Raw genomic sequence first — 23011 nt, 5'->3', positions numbered from 1 at the left:
TATCAGTGCAGATATTTACAATTTCATACATTTTTATATTTGATATTTTTATATATTTTATGTTTATATTTATAATTATCTTAGTTTAAAAAAAAAGAGAGAAATCTGTAAGGAACAAGTGGTGTCTCACTATGTAGGCCAGGCTTGCCTAGGACTTTGGATCTCTTGTCTCTGCCTTTTAAATACTAGAATACTAACATGGGTCATCACGCATGGCTTTAAACAATATTTTAAAGACAGGATCAGAATTATCTGAAATCTCACATTATCCTATTTACTGTAGCCTAAGATCACAAACTTAATAAACATGTTCACAGTTGTTAGGTTATGTGTATGTTTTAAATTTCTTGAAGGTAATCAAATTATTCTTATGATTTATAATCTTCCATTTACTTAACATGAGGCCTGTTTTAAAACAAACCTATTCTTATTAGTGTGACTAGCTATGTTAACTGACTAATGGTGGCTTTCATCCAATACAAATTTGTTTTTTCACCTCACACCGTTCTCATTTTATTGGTGAGTCACTAACTCACTCTAACAGGATTTCTAATGCAAGAAATCTTGTTGCCTTAGTTTATTCAAAACGGATTTATACAATAATATAGATTAAAAATGACAACTGAGTTCTTTACCCTAAAAATTTCTGGGTAGTCTAATCTGGATACTAAGACGAGGCTTTTGGGAGCAAATACTTCTGCAGGTTGAATTAAAGCAGACACTTCTTCACCTTCAATATCTTCCTTCTTTGTTCCCTGGAAAAAGAGAAATTACAATCAATGTACAAAGCCTCCTAGGTTCATAATTCATACAATATATTCAAAGAACATAGCATACACATAATTTATAAGAATCCAAATTAATTACAAATACTAGGCAAGAAATGACAAAGTAAGAAATATTTCTTTCATTGTTTTTCAAAGCTCCTTACGTTACAGATATATATACCAACTTTGAGTTTCATTTCTGAGGCATCAAGGTAAGACATGTATAAATTAATCTTAAGTAATGATCCAAACAATTAAAAATGTTACTTATTTAAGTGGAAAATCAGTCTTTAAAAGAATGAGAAAAGTCTATTTTAAAAATAATGCATTTATTTTCATTTGTTTTCCTATTTGGCCCAATATTTTCCTCCTGTGGGGATTCTTAGGCCTGCAGAAAGCTCAGTCCTCTAGAAGTAAAGCACACTGCGTTGTCAAGTGCTTCTGTTCACACACAACAATAACAGTTTCCTTAAAAAGAAAACACTTTGAACAGGAAGTATGTCGTGAAAATGTAGGCTTATAAATGGTTAAAATTTAAAGTAGAGTTACAAAAAAAAACAAACAAACCCAAAATTGGAAGAAAAAAAACAGCCTAAGTTTCAACAACTAACTACTAGTCAATAAGCCTGCAAAAATATTATTTGGAATGCTAAGGGTTAAAAACACTGGCTGGTCTTCCAGAGGACCCAGTTAGATTCTAGACCCCACTTGGGGGCTCCTAACTATCTGTAACTCCAGTTCCAGGGGATTTGAAGCTCTCTTCTAGCCTCATGGCACTACATGCAGGTGTTACATAAACATAAGTAGTCAAAACACCCATTCACATAAAACAAAAACCAATCTTTGGATGGGGGCAAAGTCAAGACCAAGATCCATGAAGGCCTCGAACATGCTTTGTGAGTACAAGGGTGGGAGACAAAGCACAAGGTGAAGTAGTGTGCTGACTTGTGCCCACCGCAAGAACCACACACTGCCATTAGCATGTACATCTTCACACTAAATCTCATGGTGGCCAAGTCCCACTTCTAGTACGTATCACAGTTAAAGAAGAGGTCCTAGGAGAGATTGTGAATTTGGATAGTTGTTCGAGAAGTTACTAAGCAGGAAGAATTTCAACATCTGGCTGCACTATGACTCCGGCAGTGGCACGCATAAATATTGCCGTACTGTGACCAGAGCACCATGTATTTCATGGTAAACGAATGGAGACTACAGAATCAAGCATAACCAATAGAATACAAGAGATAGAAGAACAAATCTCAGATTCTGAAGATACCATAGAGAAAATAAACGCTCTGATCAAAGAAAGCGGCAAATCCAATAAATTCTCTTCACAAAACATTCAAGAAATCTGGGACACAATAAAAAAACCAAATCTAAGAATAATAGGGATTGAAGAGGGAGAAGAATTGCAGATCAAAGGCCCAGAAAATATATTCAACAAAATTATAGAAGAAAACTTTCCCAACCTAAAGAACGATATTCCTATGAAGGTTCAAGAAGCATACAGAACACCGAATAGACTGGATCAAAAAAAAAATCCCCTCGCCATATAATAATCAAAACACAAAACATACAGATTAAAGAAAGAATATTAAGAGCTGCAAAGGAAAAAGGTCAAGTAACTTATAAAGGTAAACCTATCAGGCTTACACCGGACTTCTCTATGGAAATCATGAAAGCCAGAAGGTCCTGGATAGAGGTACTGCAGAAACTAAGAGACCATGGATGCAAACCCAGACTACTATACCCAGCCAAGCTATCGTTCACTATCAATGGAGAAAACAAAATATTCCAGGATAAAAATAAATTTAAACAATTCGTAGCCACAAATCCAGCCTTACAGAAAGTAATAGAAGGAAAATCGCAACCCAAGGAATCCAACATTGCCAACACTGCCTACAATAACCCAGACATCGAGCGACCCTTCACAACCACAACTCAAAGAAGAGAAACACACAAACTCTACTACTACTACTACTACTACTACTACTACTACACACACACACACACACACACACACACACACACACACAAAGGTCCATATGCTCTTGAAAGAGAAAGATCTTGATTTGTTGCAAGGAGAGGGCCTGCTTATTCGTCCCGGCCACCAGGTTAGCTTACACCCGAAATAACCACACAGAAACTGTATTAATCAAAACACTGCTTGGCCATTAGCTCTAACTTCTTATTGGCTAACTCTTACATATTAGTTTAATCCAGCGACACTAATCTGTGTATTGCCATATGGCAGTGGCTTACCAGAGATTCTAATCAGCGTCCATCTCCTGCAGAGGATCCATAGCTTCTCTGACTCTGCCCTTCTTCCTCCCAGAATATCTTCTCCGCCTACCTAAGTTCTGTCCTATCAACTAGGTCAAGGCAGTTTCTTTATTCATTAGCCAATGAAAGCAACACACAAACAGAAGGACCTCCTACACCACTGATTTGATACAAAGAATAAATAAAATGAGTCTGGTTGTATTTTGAAATCATTAAAAATAATAGAAAAGTGATGATTATTAATTTACTAAGATTTCCAAACTTAATGAATCATGGTCTTTATGGATTACTAAAAAACTCAAAATGGCAAAATGACTGAAATTTATGGAACAGATAAACCTATCCACATTTTTATGAGATTGTGATAATTGTCCTAGAGTATCATTAAAGGACAATTCGAGTAAGCAGGTGGCCATTTCAAATAAATGACCATGAGACTACTTTACCCAAAATACAAAACAGAATGTGTAGCCATTACTTAAAGATGTTTGTTAGTTAAATAACCACAAATTATTAACAAAAAAGGAGTCAATAGAATGTAAATCGGTATTAAGTAAAAACCTCACATTTTACATTTCTACACTGATTTTCCTTACAGATACTGAGTTTTACTTTAAAAATCCTGAAATGCTGTTATTCTTAACCCAGTAACTGTATTCTAAGAACCAATGCCCTGAAGGTTGGGGATGAAGTTCATTAGTAAGCCTGTGCTTAGCATGCACAAGGACCCAAGCTCAATCTCCCAAAACTAAGTATGTGTGTATGTGCATACATTCCTGTAGGCATTCCTCTCCACCCCCAAAAACACAATGCCCCAAGTTTAAAGAAACAATCATAAGTCCATTTTGAAGAAAAAAAAGTATGCAGACAGTTGTTGAGTAAAATAAAGTATTTTTAAAGATAATATAATACTTCAATAATTTTTTCTAGAAATAATTTATCAGGTCATGGAAATAATGCTTCTTCTATTTTGAGGCTAAACTATCTTGTGTAATAATTATCAGTGACATGGGTTTGAATGTTTTGTTTTGAGGCAGGGTTTCACTGTATTCCAGAATAGCTTGAAACTTATATGTAGCCTGAGATGGCCTGAGCTCATAGCAATCCTCCTGCCTCAGCTTCTTGAGTGCTGGGATTACGAGCATGAACAACCATGTTAAGCTTGGCTTGTATACTTAACAATGAAAATTTTTACTAAAAAATGAGCAGGAAATTAAACATACTTGAGAGATTTTATGATGCTTTGAAATTTGATATTGCCAAAATATTGTTACATTAGCTAGCTCAACATTATAAGCCGTCTACCCTAGAGTTGTTTTTTTTTATTTTCAGTATGCCCCACTAAAGCTGTAAATTTACCATAAATGACATTTACTGAATTATCTTGCATTGATTTGGAAGCCCATCTCATCTTTTAAATTTTCTTTTATGTGTCATAGTATTTTGTCTGTTTGTTTGATTTTTTTCAGTACATGCCTGCCTGGTGACTGAGGAATACAGAAGAAGGAGGAAATCAGATCATCTGGGACAGGAACTATAGATGGTTGTGAGTTGCCAAGTAAGTACTGGGAATTGAACCCTGGTCCTTTAGAAGAGAAGCCAGTTCTTTTTCCTATGGATCAATCTCTCCAGACCCACCTCATCTTTATCTATCTTGGAATCACTTGTCACACCTTATCTATTAGTAGGTATTTGTCTAGTGATTATTACAATGAAGTGTGTGAGACTCTCCACACCATATAGTCCTAATATGCAGAGAGTCCCCATGCTTCCATATGGGCTAAATTAACACCTTTTTATATAATGTATTTCCAAAATGTTATTGCCCTTCAAACACATCCCAAAATGCAACGCTAAAAGGTACTCTGGCCGATTTCATGTGATGACTCCATAGAACTGAGAGGCTCTAGCATCTGGAAGTTAATATTAGTATCCATTTTGGACACTTAAACCACATTTTTTGTTATACCATGATGTTTTATTTTCATATCAGAGTAAATGCAGAATTAGACGTCTCTCTATTATATTCATTTTTACTAATACCACATTATCCTACAAATCTTTCCACATTTCTTTAAATATTTAGTTTTTGATTCTGTTTTGGTTTGGTTTGGTTTTGGTTTTCTGAAACAGAATTTCTCTGTATAGGCCTGCTTGTCCTGAAACTCGCTCTAATGACCAGGTTGACCTTGAACTCACAGAGATCTGCCTGCCTCTGCTTCCTGAGTGCTGGGATTAAAGGTGTGTGTCACCACCGCCCAGCTAGAAGTAGTTTTTATCCTTGCACATTATTTTTATCCTTCTATAAAAAAATGAATGCACACCTTTAATCCCTGCACTCAGGAAGCAGAGGCAGGCAGATCTCTGTGAGTTTGAGGCCAGCCTTGTATATAGAGTGAGTTCCAGGACAGCTGGAATCACGTCTCAAACAAAACAAAACAAATTAAGTTCTACATTTTCTTTTTGAAATATACTTTCTTACCACGTGCCATTGCACTGAGTTTCCTTAGTCAAACAAGGACTTTAAACATTCCAGAATTAGAAAAAGGAGTCTAAATAGTCACAAAAAATCTTTAAACTATAAAATCCCCCTGAAAAGATTCCTCACTTTTTGCCAAATAATTATTTAACCACAATGGAATGTTCACATGATAAAACCTGGTCCATCCTGGCAATGTCCATCCTGGAAATGACCAGATTCACAAGCACACACTTCTTCTGGAAAAGGCAATATACTGCAGCCTTGTCTGTGTAATAATAGCACAGCTCCTGACTCTACAGTACTAGCAAGGCAGGAAATTCAACTGTAGAGCAACTTACTAACCAGAAAGCTGTTGCTGCTGTAAATCACGGTCGTGTCAAAACCAAAACCTAAAAAACCTCTTACAAATCGTTACTTTCTAGTGTTCCCTACAAGCTGCCAGAGGTTACTTAGCTAAAGGGCCTTCTAACCAAAGAATTTTAGAAACAATAAATTAAGGAAAGTTAAAAAGGGTATTTTTACAGCATGACTTCTGGCTCTGATATGTAATTTCAAGCAGGAGACATATCATACAGTGCTTCTTGATTTTAGGTCCCTTTTTCCCCCCGCCCCCAGACCTAATATCTTATTGGAACACACATCTAGAAAAGACTGTCATTAATACACACTCACAGGCAAAAATGTGTGAAACATCTGTGTATATGCCCTATGTCTTTAGAAGGGTAGGTGGGAATAATACTTATTGTTCATAAATAGGCTAATCTTGTTGACATCTGTTCCATTAATTCTCCTGTTTCACAAATATAAGACTTTAACAGATAGGGTGCTTGACAACAGGGTACTGCACAGTTATTCTCACACACCTACAATCCTTCTATTCTTTTTCTTTTTCTTTTTTTTTTCCTTTTTTTTTTTTTTGGTTTTGGTTTTTCAAGACAGGGTTTCTATGTAGCTTTGGTGTGTGTCCTGGAACTCACTCTGTAGACCAGGCTGGCCTCGAACTTAGAGATCCACCTGCCTTTGCTTCCCAAGTGCTTGGATTAAAGGCGTGTACCACCACGGCCCGGCTACACTCCTTCTATTCTCAATGTCCTCTAGATTGTGGTTCTCAAACTTTAGTGTGCACCAAAAGCACACCTATAAGTTTGTGCAAATAAAGATTTTTGGATGCCACCAACAGCATTTCTCATTTAGTGGGTATGAAGTAGAGTATGACAATTTATATTTCTAACAAGTTCCCTGGTGACACAGGGACTACATTTTCTCAATCATTGTTCTTATAAACTATATCATTAATATAAAACAAAATTGCTATAATAAAACAGATCAGCCAACACAGTTCTTATATGACAATGCTGTGCTATAATTTATAAACATTCATTAGCACTTTAAATAGCATGTTAAAAACTCATTAACATAATAAAAGATTATCAAATGTTATTTCCCATTTTAAAAAGAACAAAATTCCTTGGAGAAATGACATTCTACTTCAGGGTCAAGAAATGCACAAAATAATTAATAATGTTCATCTTATTGTATCAAAAAGTAAAGACTCTGTGAAAGATTAATAGTATCAAAATGAATTACAAGTACAGATTATTTAAGACCCATGAAATATATAAAAAATCATGCGTTCATAATTATAATTTAAGTGGTCACTACTGAAGGTTATTAGGACACTAATCTACTACTCTGAAAATTAAAAATGAAATGTCTTTTCTGTCTATAACTGATGGAACACAGCTGTCTCTGAGATGATCTAGTCAATGTAGAAGGAAAGACAGATTCAGAAACTTGTTGGTGATTCCTAGCAAAAAAAGGGGCAGTAATGGTCATCAACAGTACGAGACAGGCACTACTTGGACCAAATGTTCTGTGGTACCATCACTCAAACAACAATAGATACAACACACAATCTTAGAGGTATTCTAGCTTTAAAATTGAATTTAATCACCAGATGTGGTGGGACATGCCTTTAATCCCAGCATATGGAGACAGAGGCAGGCAGATTTCTTTCCACTCTCCCCCATGTATCCTTAGCTATCCTTGAACTTGCTTTGTGCTTTGAGGACCAGACTGGACTCTAACTCAGGATCCACCTGCCTTTGCCTTCAGAGAGCTAGGATTTAAAGGCATGCCCTACCAAGCCCAGGTACAAGGCAGAATCCTTTGAATCTGAGGCCAACATGGTCTACATAATGAATTCCAGAACAGGCAGGGCTAGGTAGATAACCAATCTCACAAAACCAACCAAATCAATCAATCCATCCATCATTCAAATGGAGATACACACAAAATGTTTATAAGTGAAATGATGTAATAAATATGGTTTACTTTAAAGTATCTTCCTTCCAAACAGACGTTTAGATTTGAAAAGATAGGCATTCCCAACAATTTTAAAATATGGGAAATGTGTGAAGTTTATTATAAAAGTTAAAGTAAATAATACCCTATGGAACACATACTATGTGTCACATACTGTTCTAGTTTATAGACTTAATAGTGGACTAGATTCCAAATCTCTGTCCCTAGAGACCTGCATTCTATCTCATTTTAAACTTTATTAATTTTATATGAATAGGTATTCTGCCTGCATGTATGTCTGTATACCATGAGCATGCAAATGTCCATGGGTGCCAGAAGAGGGCTTTGGATCCCATAGGATAGTTGTGAGCTGTTATGTGAGTGCTGAAAATCGAACCCAGGTCCTTTGGAAGAGCCAGTGCTTGTAACCACCAAGCTATCTCTCTACCTCCAAGACCTTTGTTCCTAACTACATCATCTCATTACACCCTTCCAACAACCCTCAAAGGTAGGTACTATTATTAGTATGTTCTATATATAGAGGAACAAATCGTAAGTATGAAAAGGTTAAGAATTTGTTCAAAGTTAATAACTTTTTTTTTGGTTTTTTGAGACAGAGTTTCTCTGTAGCTTTAGAACCTGTCCTGAACTAGCTGGCCTCAAACTCACAGAGATCTGCCTGCCTCTGCCTCCCGAGTCCTAGGACTAAAGGTGTGTGCCACCACTGTGTGGCCAAAGTTAATAAATCTTAAAACTAAAGTCTGGCTCCAGAGTTTATATTGCATTATAAAGGACCTTAGAGAAACATCTAGTTTAACTTCTTAACAAGCAGACAGTGATCTAGAGAGGTTGTAGAGATGGTGTACAACTAGCAAAGATGACTGAAGGCATATATATATATATATATATATATATATATACATTTAGCATTATTTTACTGGGTATTTATCATGTTCTAGGCACTAATGTGATGAGAGTAACTGGGGAAAGAAAATAATATCTGAAGGTGGGAAATGTTGCTGGTCAGATTATTTAAGCAGACATTTAGACACACAAGCAAATGGAAATGATGCAGGGCAGTCTCAGCAGCAGGACTGGCAAGTAACTGGAGTAGGATATAGGGGCTGATTATTCAGAGCTCACAGATTACATTTGAGTTTTTATTCTGAATGCCATGGACTAAAAGAAGAGAGATCCCAAGTTTGTTTTTAAATGATTAATCTGATGGAAAGTGTCAAGCAGCTTGTTAGGAGGCAAAAGTAGACCTCAGAAGGCTGTGGACAAGTCCTGGTATGGTGACTAGAGTGAAAGGAGCAGACCATCTGGAAGTGGAGTGTGCAGACAGGATTTGTGGATGGCTAGAACGTGGATAACGAAAGAAGAAAAGGGGTAACTAAGCTTTGTGTTCAAACAAATATTGAGTAAATCCAATAACTGCATCAAAGAAAACAAGCAAACTAGTGGGGAGAATAGAATAAAGAATGAGCAATATTAAGAAAGCAATGAATTTTGCATATGTCAAAGACAATATATATGAGTTTACTCCTTTTCAATCTGTTCTTGTCCTCCTCTTTTATAAAAGGATAGCAAGAAGTCACCAGAAATAGTGACTATAAAACAATTTAGAGGCAACTATAAGTACACTGACATCAGAATATATCATACACAAGCTTTTAAAGGATTATCTATATGGAAAATACAGTTATCTATATTATGTTTGTTCGCACATTGAATATGAAAGGTGTCTAGAAGACTGTATTTCAAATGCCTGTAGGCCATTGGATTACATTTGATATGGATCACATAAAAATATATGAACACCCAGAGCAAAATAATTTTCTAAAATATTTACATTTGTATTATTTTTAAAACAAAGGGCTAAGGTTTTTAAGTAAATAGCAATGTATTAGTGTCTGTTTATTTATTAAACATTTATAGCTCATTAGCCATACAGCACCTGTCACAAAAGGATAGGGCACAGCCTCTATTGTCAGGAAATTCAGTGTCACGTAGATGCTAAGAGCAACACAGGTGAAAAAACAGCACCAGTCAAAACAATTTTACAACTAAAGGTCAGAGTCACATGTCTGAGAAGGGACTCTGTGAAGCCCACAGCAGTAAAATGGGGTTTAAAAGAACAAACTGATCATCAGAACATAAAAAGATAATCAGAGTAGTAACAGGCAAAATAAAAAAGGAAATCCAACAATAAGGGAAGCCAAAAAGGTTGAACTTTAATGCAACACATTTTGTACCTTGACTAGCTTTAATTTAATGCACCTTAATTAACTGCCATTTAGATTTACAATTTTTAATCTATATACTTTTAAAAAGCAACCTAAACTAAATTTTTACGTTACATACACTAAACTAAAATTTGTTGCCTATTTATTGTTATAGTTTAGAAAAATAAATCTGAAAATTAATTTTAATATCAAAGAGCATGATGATAATATAGTTTTAATTTCTGGTACCTTTTATTTATATAAGTTTTACTAAATATAGTATTGAAAACAACTTTTGCTCATCAACTAATAGCTAGTAAGTCAGAATTAATACTGATTAATTAATGTTGATTAATTGAGTTAATCAGCATAAACTAAGAGATACGGTTACTGCCATACTGACATGTTTCTGTTCATTATGCTAAAAACACATGTAATTCATGTCCAACTGTTTGATTACTTGAGAATTCTTTGGCATATATAAAAATAAGCCAATTTAGGAATGGCTATAAAATGTGAAATTTGAGAGAAATACTATTGAATAACACTTAACTTTTGAGGACACGAGATAATTAGGACAAGAAACAAACCCTTCAGGAAAGATAAGAAACAGCACAAAAGTTTCACGTCTTTCAAGCACAACAAATCATTTTAAAATTAATTCTTCCTATATTTACAAATGTGATTTTGTGAGCCACTAGAGTCAATGATCACTTTTAAAGTTCCTTTTCCTGTCTAAGATTAGTGAAAAATTTAAGAATAAAATGTGATTATTTCTTAACGCAAACTGCTGTATTAATACTGTTAGATAGACTACAGAGACCTTTTTCTTTTCTTTCATTTTTTTTTCTTCTTCTTTTAAGACAGGGTCTCTTTACACAGCCCTGACTGTCATGGAACTCATTAGGTAAACCTGCTCGCCTTGAACTCACAGAGATCTGCCTGCTGCTGCTCTAAACTGGCTTCCACCTGCTTCCCAAGTACTAGTATTAAAGGCATGCATCACCATGTCCAGCTAAGTTCTCTAGTTCTTATATTTAATGTGTTTTCCTAGAATTCCTGATAGAAAAGCTAAAAACTAAAGTAAACTCGAAGATCAAGACTTCAAATTTACTTTAGTTAGAAATATACACCAAAGCATTTATTTACAATGAAACATGGTTTTTTCAAACATCCCTTAAAAAAAACAGTATATCTGTCTATAAATATGCATCATACAATTAAATTTACAATGTACTTTCCTCCAATTAGTATGCTATATACACGATAGCACCTGGAATAGTATTCTTTGACTACTTGGGTGGGGATTTATATATACTTAAATTTTAAACACATAATTAAAAACTTGGATACATATTGAAAATTAGGCAAATTAGCATGGCAAAAATAATACAGTAAAAGTTAAACTAAAATATCTACGTCTATTATCACTGCACAAATCAACAGTCATGTCTAGAAAGTCCAAATGACCTGCTAAGGTTACACAGCTCATGAAAAGCATTTCTGGGTTACAGTCTCTTAACTTGGATTAGCCCTCTTATTCCTATATATGCTTACATGTAACCTTTGTAGGAGATAAGGGAGTTGGTTCAGCAAACAACTGTTTAAGGGAGACCGTATCACAGAAGTAAAACTATCAAGTTAGAAATGGGATCAAACTTCTTCTTTGATGATAATAAATCTTTCTTGTGTTTAAATAGTTATTTTTTATATTTAAAATTTTCTTCTCACATATTTTTAGTTAACATATGATTTTCTCCCTTCCCTTCTCTTTCCAGTCCCTCTCAAAGCCCCTTCCAACACCTTCCATTCCCCAGCCTGTCTCATATTGATAGCCTCTCCTTTCCAATTGTCTGACGTATGTGTGTATGCATACATAAATACAACCTGTTGACATAGTTTTTACTGAAGTTCTTGTTAGTCTTCAATAGTCAATATAAGGAAAAGACATCTGATATTCTTGGATTTTGGAAGCTTGTTCTCAAAAGCTTTTTTAATTTAATTATATCTTATAATTTCAAGCATGTGACATATTTATTCAGTGGTAGTTTTCCCTACAAGAAGTATTTATAAGGAATAGCAAAGAAACTTAAAATTTGGCATACTGTCAATTTGCCAATTCTCCTTTGTAAAAGGAAAGGCACAGATAAACAGCCACATTAAAAGCTTCATGTTCACCATTATAAGACTTGCATGTGTTACAAATTACCTAATGGCAAACACAAACAAATTCAGAACATGTAAATATTCCAAATTTTCTATGTCTCTATCAAGTCACTTAAGGTAGCTTTTCCTAGACTTTTTTGTTGGTTATGGTCTAAGTAGTCTCTGGAGTAAGACTGCATGATGCTTGTCATACAATCGGCAAACCAGTTTCCATACTTGGTGATTCTTCATTTCTTGTTGAAAAAGGGAGAACAACATTGTTCCTTCTCAAAGGAGTCAATAATTCCCCTCCACCCAAAAGACATTAATCTCAGTATTAGTTATAATATCTACACAACAAAAAATAAACATTAAGAATTTACTTGCATAGAAATATATGGCAGATAGGTGTATAACTATTTTAATAAAAAATTCTTGCTTCCAAAAACACCATTATTTTTTCTGTCTTACTTTCTTTCCCTTTATGTTTCAAATATTTTAGAATGAGCACAATTTACTTTGATAATGTAATTTTCTCCACTGTTCACATTTTCTTGTTTAAGGACAGTTTAGAAATCTATTATTTATTCAGTTTTTCAGGTGATTCCTTAGTAGCTTGCAATTGTTTTATGATATTATGAACAAATTTCTTGTTTCCTCAAATTAGCCTCCCAGTGGCTTAGTATCATTTGGTGAAATGTAAAGATTCATCAGGTGTGATAGCACTGGCCTTAATCCCAAGGCTCAGAAGGCTGAAACACAAGGACAGTACATGACAGCAGAGCAGGATTCTATGACAAAATTCACTTACAAAACAACCACAGAATCTAAGGATATGTACAGACATCCACCAACTTCATGCTTCCTTTGTAAGATACTGATATGTTACGTGCTTGACTGTGCTTCTCAATTATATCTGTTATGCCCATCACCTCTCCTATTCTTGAATCAATTGCACACTGAGGTAATCTCTGTAGTGCTATAGTGTATGTTTAGTATCTCACTCTTTAAGACAGAGTCAAGTCCTTTTACTATCCTGGGTTAAGGTTTTAGTATCATCTGTAAAATGGAATATAACAGAGAGACTAAAATGAGATTACCTGATGTGCTACATACAGTGGAATGAGATAAAGCACTACTAAACTTTTGGCACAGTATCTAGAATATGTCAAGCCTTAATTGTCATAAAACCTCATACATTTGTTTCTTGTCTCTAAATTTTTGCCCAGTTTGCTCTTCTTCTTAGCACTTGATTTTCAAACATCTACTTAGATTTCTATAAACTCGGTAGTACTCCTGTTGTACTTTGGGATAATTTTGCATCTGAATGTTTTGTTTGCTTCCAGAGCCCAATTTTATGCCCACTGAGATAAAAACACAAAAGAGTATGTTATGGCTTCTGTGTCTTTTTCTTTTTCATCCTTCATCTTACCTCCCCAAATCATCCTCATTAACCCCCCACTCTATTTCTTTAAAGGCAATTAATTTGCTGATACAACAAATGTCTTTACTGAGAATTTCATTATTATTGATTCAGAAATCAAACACATAAAATACTTAGATACAAAAATAAAGAAAAGAACATATATATTTCATCAAAGGAATAAATATCAGATGTTATATTTTACTCATTACTTAAAAAAAAAGTCAAGTTCATATTATCTAGTTGGATAATTTTGGAAACACATTATCAAAAGTTCAATTCCAAAGTTTTGCTTATGATTACTGAGCATGTTACTGTATTTTGGAAAAGATAAAAGAGCCAGTATTTTTTAGATTGCACAATTTTACTTTGGATGGAGTAAGTCCTGAAATTCCTTCTCTTTAGTATTCCAAGCAATGTGTCATAGTACATTTCATATTAAGTAATTCATGCCAAATGAGTTAAGATCTATTTTGAACTGTTAATATGATCCAAAAATAAAAGAAAAACACATTCACTAAAAACAGTGCCAAAAGTAAAAAAGATGTCACTAATGACCTAGAAAGGAACATCTTTTAGTTTACTGCCCCACCCGGAATTCTACCTCATGGTTTACATCTCACTTAGAACAAACACAGATGACAATAATTAGTTTCCAACACAGAAAAGGAGGCTTACAACTTCAGGTGGCACCTAGCACATCATACAAAGACAGAATCCTGATAACGTGTTTGTATTTTCAGGACTGAAAAAAACTCAAAAGGAAACAGGCTTTAAATTTTTTTAAGTCATCTGTAAAAAATAAATTGTAATTTTTTGGTTCTTTTAAAATGGCAGGTGTACAAACACCTGAGCTAAACGAAAGTGAAGCTAATAAGACACTGATTCAAAGCACACAAGAAGCCAGATCATGGCTTCCAGGGTTAACTCATCACAGAGAAGACAAGGCTCCCTAACAAAATGTCTCATTTCAGGCTGATGCTAGAGAAGGCTAAGTGTTGGATTAGAGCTTGTTACAACAAAGTTTTAAAGTGTTTACATAAAAAGCAAACCACAAAACCAATGAGACCTAACTTAGAAAGTGGCCACTGGCCAGACATGGGAGAACATGAGCATGGAAATCACGGAAGCTATTAATCAATGATATGTTTCTGAGCAGAGTAAGGAAGCCTGAACCCAAAGGGTTGGACATAGTGGCACACACCTTTAATACCAGACTTGGGGAACCAAAGCAGGTAATCTCTGGGAATATTATGCCAGTCTGATCTACATAGGCCAGCCAGAGCAACACAGAGGGAGTCTTTCTTAAGAAGAAAGGGGGGAAAAAGCCAATGATCTTTTTGAGTCTGAGTATCTCACTCAGAACGACTGTCTCTAGTTTAATCCACTTACCTGGAAATTTAATTCTCTGTAATAGCTGACTAATATTCTACTGTGTAAATTTATCGCATTTCCATTATCCTCTCATCAGTTGGTGTATACCTAGCCTGTTTCTAATTTCTGTCTATTATGAATAGAGCAGCAATGAACATAGATGATCAAGTAAGATGTAGAAGCTATCCAGTAGCATAGCTGGATTTTTTAGTAGTTAAATTTTCAACTTTTGTGGAATTTCCACCTTGATTTTGATAGTGGTTATAATACTTTGCACTCGCACCAGCAATGAATAAGTGTTCTCTTCCCCACGTACTCACCAGCATGTGCTACTACTTGTTTTATTACTTTGCACATTCCTATTAGGGTAAATGAAATCTCAAGGTAGTTTTAATTTGTATTTTCCTAATGGCTAAGTATGTTAACCATCTTTAATATTCCTTTAAGAGAATCTCACTCATTTCTGTTTCAGTTTGTAAGAACTGTCTGTTTAGTTTTATACCCCCATTTTCTAGTTGGGTTATTTATTTTCTTAATGGTTAGTTTTTATTTTTTTAAAACTTCTTTATTCTAGACACTAATCCTCTATCAGATCTGTAATTGGTAAACATTTTTTTTTCTTATTCTGTAGGCTGCCAATTTGCTTGGATGATGGTATCTTTTGCTGTATAGAAACTTTTTAGCTTTAAGAGGTCCCATTTCTTAGTTGTTGCTGTTCTTGGTGTCTGTGATAATGGTGTTTTGTTCAAAAATTCCTTTCCTGTGCCAGTGTGTTGGAGCAGGTCACTTATTCTTCCCAGCCTCCTGGCTAGCTTAGACCCAAAATAATCACACAGAAACTGTATTCATTAAAACACCGTCTGGCCCATTAGCTCTAGCTTCTTATTGGCTAACTCTTACATATTAGCTTAACCCATTTCTATTAATCTATTAATCTAATGGCTTAATTAATTAATTAAGGCTGTGGCTTACCGGGTAAAATTTCCAGCATCTGTCTCTGGTGACTTCATGGCTTCTCTCTGACTCTCACCCTTCTTTCTCCCAACATGCAGTCCAATTTTCCCCACCTACCTAAGTTCTGCCCTATCAACAGGCCAAGGCAGTTTCTTTATTCATTAGCCAATAAAAGCAACACATAGACAGAAGGACCTCCCACACCACCAGTGAATAAAGGCTATTCCACACATACTCTTCTCTCAGATTCAGTGTATCTGGCCTTATGTTGGGGTACTTGGTCCATTTGTAGCTGAGTTTTGTGCAGAGTAAAAGGCACAAATCCATTTTATTCCTTCTACATGCAGTCTTCCAGCATGACTAGAACATTTGTTGAAGATGCAAATCTTTTTCCAGTGTACATTCTTGGCTTCTTTGTTAAAAAGAACAAGTATCTGCAAGTGTGTTGAATTGTGTCTGGTTCTTCGATTGGATTCCATTGTTCAACATGTCTGAGATTTTTTTTATTGTTTTTATTGATCTATACATTTTTTTCTCTTCTCCTCTCCCTTCTTTCTCCTCCCCTTCTACCCACTCCTGTGCCCTCCCCCCCCATGCTCCCAATTTACTCAGGAAATCTTGTCTTTTACTCCTTCCTATGCAGATCCATGTCTCTCTTTGGGTCCTCTTAATTGCCTAGGTTGTCTGGGGCTGTGAACTATATATTTTTTTTCTTTGCTTTATGTCTAGAAGCCACTTATAAGTAAGTACATATTCTATTTGTCTTTCTGGGTGTGGGTTACCTCAATCAATAAGATTTCTTCTATATTCATCCATTTGCATATTACTTTCAAGATGTCGTTTTTTTATCACTGTGTAGTACTCCATTGTGTAAATGTACCACATTATCTTTATCCATTCTTCACCTGAGGGGCATTTATGTTGTTTCCAGGTTCTGGCTATTACAAGTAATGCTGCTATGAACATAGTTGAGTACATGTCCTTGTGATAAGATTGAGCATCCTTTGAGTATATACCCAACAGCAGTATGGCTGGAACTTGAGGTTCAACATGCCAGTTTTTATGCCAACATCAAGCTGTTTTTGTTAATATGGCTCTGTGAGATGGTCAGTAGTTCTTTAATATTCAGGCTCATTTTAGATATCTTGGGTTTTTTTGTATTTCTACACAGAGTTGATGATTGATTTTTTTTAATTTTTGCAAAGAATTGTGTTGGAATTTTGAGGGGTACTGCACTGAATTCATAGATTGTTTTGGTAGGTTAGCCGTTTTCACAATTTTAATCCTACTGATATAGGAACATGGGAGATTTTTCCATCTTATAAGTAACTAGTAAGAAACAAGGAAGGAAGAGGGGATTATGCAAAGAAGGGGAGTGGAGTGTTATAAAGAGATAACAGAAAATGTGAATAGAAAGATTAAATGGGAAAGAGGGTTGGAATGACAGAGTACAGGAAAGAATACGAGGAAAGACAACAAACATTAAAGGCCTATTGAGAAGCCATATGGAAACATACCACTGTAGAAGCGTCCTAAAATATAACATATATGAAAGGAATTTTAATGGACTCCCCATATAATGTGGAGGAAACAATATGCCAACTAGACATCTTAAGCTATCAAATAAAATCTCCAGTGCTAGGAATGGATTGTTGAGTCATTGGCCAAAGAAGTCCTATAGCTCCCCCACACAAACATCACAAGCTATTTCCAAGACTACTGGTTGTTCTTTATGACACAATTTTATGTCACTGAACATAGTGAAATGAAGCTGGTGCCAAACTAGAAGCTTCATCCCTACTGACTGGAGTTTATGTTCTTGTAAGGTACTTTGCATGCTATGAGAAGAGGAAAATAATCATCAATATCTCCGGCTACAAACCCTGTGATACACAACAGTGACCTGCCTGCAGGATATAATGGTGTAATAATGGCACAAATTTTATGGGAGCAAATTTTATGGGACCCTTATGATTAAGGGTCACCCTGTGAGACAAATCCCATACCTGACACTGCTAAAGTGTCCAAGAATCTGAGACTAGTTAAGTAATAGGCTCTAGGGGAAAAGCTACTTACATTATTCTACTAAAAAGAACATAGCAATAAAATGATGCCTAATGGTATACTGATATTCCCACAGAACATCGTTTAACTCTCTTCAGAAAAGTTTCTTCTTGGAGTCAGTGATATTTAGCAGAAACCCCAAACTGGACAATGTACAGAACCAAGAGACTTTGGAACACTAAGCCCTAAATGGGATGTCTTTATCAATCCCTTCACCTCAAACATTGGGGATCTATATGGGAGAGGCAACAGAAAGACTATAAGAGCCTAATAGATGGTGTTAATCCCAGCACTCGGGAGGCAAAGGCAGGTGCATCTCTGTGAGTTTGAGGCCAGCCTGGTCTACAAAGCTAGTTCCAGAACAGGTTCCAAAGCTACAGTGAAACCTTGTTTTGAAATAAACCACCCCCCCCCAAAGAAAGAAAGGAAGGAAGCAAGCAAGCAAGCAAGCAAGCATAGATGGTGGATGGTTCCAAGGAAGCAGTGTCTTTCAGATACAACAGGGCTGACACACACACATATGAATTTGCTGACTGTGACAACATGCACAAACCTGAACAAATTCAAACCAGACAAAATCTGAGCACTGAGAAGAAGAAAGCAGACACAAAATCCTACCTCTAGGATTGTTTGCAATTGATACCTACTGAAAAAGGGAAAATCAGTTTTTCCAAAGGAATGTCACTAGGTATAGCAACCACACGCCAGGGAAGGCCCAAAGCCCAGGAGTAGATGGCAAACATAAAAGGGACGTTTAGTTATTCATTTACTTGTTTGTTTGTTTATTTATTTTTTAGTTTCTTGAGACAGGGTTTTTCTGTGTAACTGCTGGGGTTGTCACGGAACTCGCTTTGTAGACCAGGCTAACCTTGAACTCACAGAGAACCACCTGTCTCTGCCTACTGACAGCTGGGATTAAAAATGTGTGCCACTACTGCCTGGGTTTTTGTGTGTGTTTTTTAAAAGTATTTTTTTGTCTTATTGGGTTTATTGGGTTTTTGGTTTTGTTTTGATTTGATTTTCATTTTGGTGGGTTTGTTTTTGGTGAGGAGAGAGACAGAAAGATCATGAAATTAGGTAGTTAAGGAGAATGAGAGGAGTTGGAAACTAGAAAAGAAAATGACAAAAATGTTCTATATGAAAAAAATAATCAACTTTAAAAGGCAACAGCTAGTTGGGTATGGTGACACACATCTTTAATTCCAGCACTTGGGTGACCAAGGCAAGTGGATCTCTGTGAGTTCAAGTCCAATGTGGTCTACATAGTGAGTTCTGAGAAAGCTAATGTTACACAGTAAAACCCTGCCTCATGCAAACAAATAAACAGAAAACAAAAAAGTCAACTACTGACTAATAAGACGAGAGTATGGAACAGGTAGATAATCATGCTTTGAGCATCATAAGCAGAATCAGTCAGCAAAGAATCAATAGTAAATACTAAAGAGGAGCATGAGTGACAAGCAGCAGGACACATAAGTACACTTAAATACCTTCCTATGGAATACTCATTAGCTGCAACTGAAAAAGTACTCTGCAACTATATACTGCAGAAACATAACAATCTAACAAATGAACACAAGCAGTGATGGGCAAATAGATTTCCTATGCATCTAAATGTGTACCCTTGGACACCACTGGAAGGAACATACTTAGGAAGTATTCCTTTTCTTTTTTTTTTTTTTTTGACTTTGGCTAACTGCCTTCTTTCTTTCCTTCCTCTTCTTCCTCCTTTTTATTTTTAAAATAATCTCACTATGTAGGCTCAGGGTATCTCCTAATTCTCAATTCTTCTGCTTTGGATTTCCTAACACTGGGATTATAGGCAAATACCCCCGAATGTAGTTTTACTTAAGTACTACAGTATTCTGTTGATATACAATCTGAACTTAATGAGATATACCAGGAAACATAAAATAAGAAACAGTCTATTAAAATGGATATGGATAGATTATTATTTAAAAATTTCTACATTATAAGACAGGGACTGAGCAAACATTCAAGATGAAGAGGGAAAAGAGAAATAAAACACAATATATACAGTTATGTGCTGGACCTGTCCTAAAAGAAAACAGTGGAATGGGTAGTGAAGAATATTATTACAGTGATTAAAGTGATGTCAAATTGAAGGTGGGGCAGGAGAATCACTTCAGCCCAGTGGTTCAGGTCCAGCCTAGGGTACCAAAGAATTTAAAGGAAAGGTGTATAAATATAGAATTTTCTCTCAAATGATTTGGGGTGAAGGGAAGGGAATGAATCTCTCTCTCTCTCTCTCTCTCTGTGTGTGTGTGTGTGTGTGTGTGTGTGTGTGTGTGTGTGTGTATGAGAGAGAGAGATTGTACAAAATGGCAGAAGAAAAAGCAGGAAGAAAGAGGAGAGATGAAGAGAAAGGGAAAAGATAGCAGGTAATATACCAATGAGACAAATTTATCTATTTAACACTAAATAAATATGGGTAAAGGACATCTGAATGTTTATGAGAAATGTCAGCAATTTCTCTTTAAGTAAGAAACAATGTACAAACAAAAAATGAGAAATATGTGTCCAAGAATTTCTAGACATATTTCTAAAATATCTCCAATGATGTCTTAATATACTACCTTTCTCTCAGCATATCTGAGGGCTGAATAAATGTGAAAAAGAGAGAAGGAAGAAGCCAAATTATCATTTAGTTTCCATTAGACAACTCAAGGGATTCATTAAGAATATGGACATAGTGGTCTGTAGAGATGACTCAATGGTTAAGAGCACTGGCTGCTCTTCCAGAGAACCCAGGTTCAATTCCCAGCACTCACATATGGAAGCTCATAACTGTTGATAATTCCAGTTCCAGGGGATCTGACAAATTTACACCAATGCACATGAAGTAGTTTTTTAAAAAAAGTCAATGAAGGCATTTTTAAACATTTTTTAAAATGGACATAAAGAATACTGCATTCTCTGAATTAGTTTAAGGTCTAAACACCATCATTAAAATGAAAGGTGAACTAAGAAAATACTGTGGTACACGAATTATAGAACAGTCTGGCAGGTTCTAACTGAAATGATTGAAACAAGAATTTGATCAGTCTTTTACGTGCAATTTCTATCACTATAAAGACACACTCTGGGATAAGAGGAACTACAGACACGGACTTATAAATTATGCCATCTCATCAGCAATGTAACTTCCAAATTTAAACAGAAGTGATATTCTGACAGTCATTAAATATTTCAAAGCAAATATTTCTTAGTTTGATCCCACTACCTAAAGCCTTGAAATGTCAATATGGCTTTTCACAAAGACGTGACAAAGAAAAATATGCTGAAATGCAAATAACTTATATTTGTTGTGGGAATGCAGACAATAAGTATTTTGTTCTACAGGAACTTTTGACTTTCCAATATAAAATAATAATAATGTAAGTTTGCTTCATGATAGGTAACTTGTCTCCTTTGTATTGAAAAACCAGACCTTGTACCCATAAAATTTAGATTTTTAAGAAATGTATTATGACTGTGAATACTGTTTTGTGAGGCCATTTCCAAAAGAATTTTTTCCTCTCACTGGTGATACTTTCCTACATAAAGCAAAAAGTATAGTAACTAACATAAATTGGCTCACCAACAAAAACCAAGCTCTGTGAAGTTTCTGTATTATCAAATAAGAACCCAAACAAACGAGCAAGTTACCAACAGCACAGCACCAAGGAAACCCCTACATTTTTATGACTCCCTTTACAGGACTGGGTTTTATAAGACTCTATCTTCTACCAATTCAAAGAAACCCATTTGAAAACCAAAGTAGAAGTTAGTGGTGTGTGTCAGGAAGCACTCAGGGGATGGAACTTTCTAGGGCAACTAGGGTGGAGGTTATACAGACTGGTATCTAGCCCCCACCCTCGAATGCCAGTGATTTTTAAAACAGGGCAGAAATGTTACTTCAATGGCTCACACTCAGAATATGACCCCTGCTCATACCTCATAAAGTTCCATAAATTGCCCAACACTTTGTCATATATATTTCTGCTTAAATTAGAGAAATCAGTGTAGTTTACTTAAACTAGGAACTTAATCACTACTCTTATAGAGGAGGGACTGTAAATGTTTCCAGAGTTTGCATGTGGATTTCAGAGAGTAACAATGATGTGAAACACTGTGATAACAACTGTTGTGTCCTGTGAAAGATCCCCTGAAGACAGACATGCACAAGAACAATAAGAGTTTACCACCAAAGCAACCAATTCATAGACACACTAATTCAAATACGGTCACTATTTTAGTGAGGACAATTAACCTGCCAACTTCCATTTCATTGTTCCTTCTCCAACATTAAACATACACCATCCTCAAGCTTTTTAGAGACCATGAAATTTTCATTTTTAACAAAAACAAATATGAAACTTCAAAGATTCTGCAATGCCATCTGTCCCCATTCTTGGATAGGGTAGTTCCTTTACCTGGAGGTTGATCTCTGCCTCGTAGAAGGTTAGGCATGAGCAGTAATGTCGATCTGAGTCAATATCCGTTAGGACCACCACAAAGAATGTTGGTTGTTTCCGCTCTCTGGACAGATGCCATCCACCAGGCTGACAAAACTAAAAAAAAAAAAAAAAAAAATATGAGAGGATCATATATTAAAATAAAAACAAAAATACCATTTTTAATATATAAAAATATTAAACATAACATTGTCATTAAAGCTATATAATTGAGGGGCTATGGAAATGGTTCACAGGGTAAATAGTGCTTGTTTCATACACATGAGGACCACAGCTTGAGCCCTATTCTTCATATAAAAAAGCTAAGGGTGATCATGTGCCTGACATCTCAACATTAGAAAGGGGACAGAAGGAGAATCCTAGTAGTTCCCTGATCAGCCAGACTAACCAATTGGTGTGCTCCTGATTCAGTGAGAGAATGTGATTCAAAAAATAATCTAGAAATCAATAAAGGTACATACTGTTGACCCTGGCTTTCATAATGCAGGTATGCATGTGCATATATATACACA

At 35.5% G+C, this 23011-nt stretch overlaps 1 protein-coding gene across 6 annotated transcripts in view; it reads right to left on the bottom strand.

Moving 5' to 3' along the window:
- Sbf2 (SET binding factor 2) overlaps positions 1–23011 on the bottom strand; it is a 382011-nt gene that overhangs the window by 239226 nt on the left and 119774 nt on the right. For 5 of the 6 annotated variants that reach the window (XM_085692888.2, XM_085692889.2, XM_085692890.2 and 2 more), the window contains exons 3-4: positions 22458–22595; positions 636–755 (exon numbers count right to left, since the gene is read on the bottom strand). In XM_085692888.2, the coding sequence (XP_085549014.2) occupies positions 636–755; positions 22458–22595 (258 nt within the window). Of the gene's footprint in view, positions 1–635; positions 756–22457; positions 22596–23011 lie in introns of those variants that run through there. The other variant, XM_085692893.2, reaches the window with a different exon arrangement.

The sequence above is a fragment of the Myodes glareolus genome, chromosome 7 (genome assembly GCF_982192425.1).
Source record: "Myodes glareolus chromosome 7, mMyoGla1.1, whole genome shotgun sequence".
NCBI classification, from domain to species: Eukaryota; Metazoa; Chordata; class Mammalia; order Rodentia; family Cricetidae; genus Myodes; species Myodes glareolus.
Note: the sequence above shows the minus strand (reverse complement) of the source record. Positions and strands in the feature narration are given on the sequence as shown.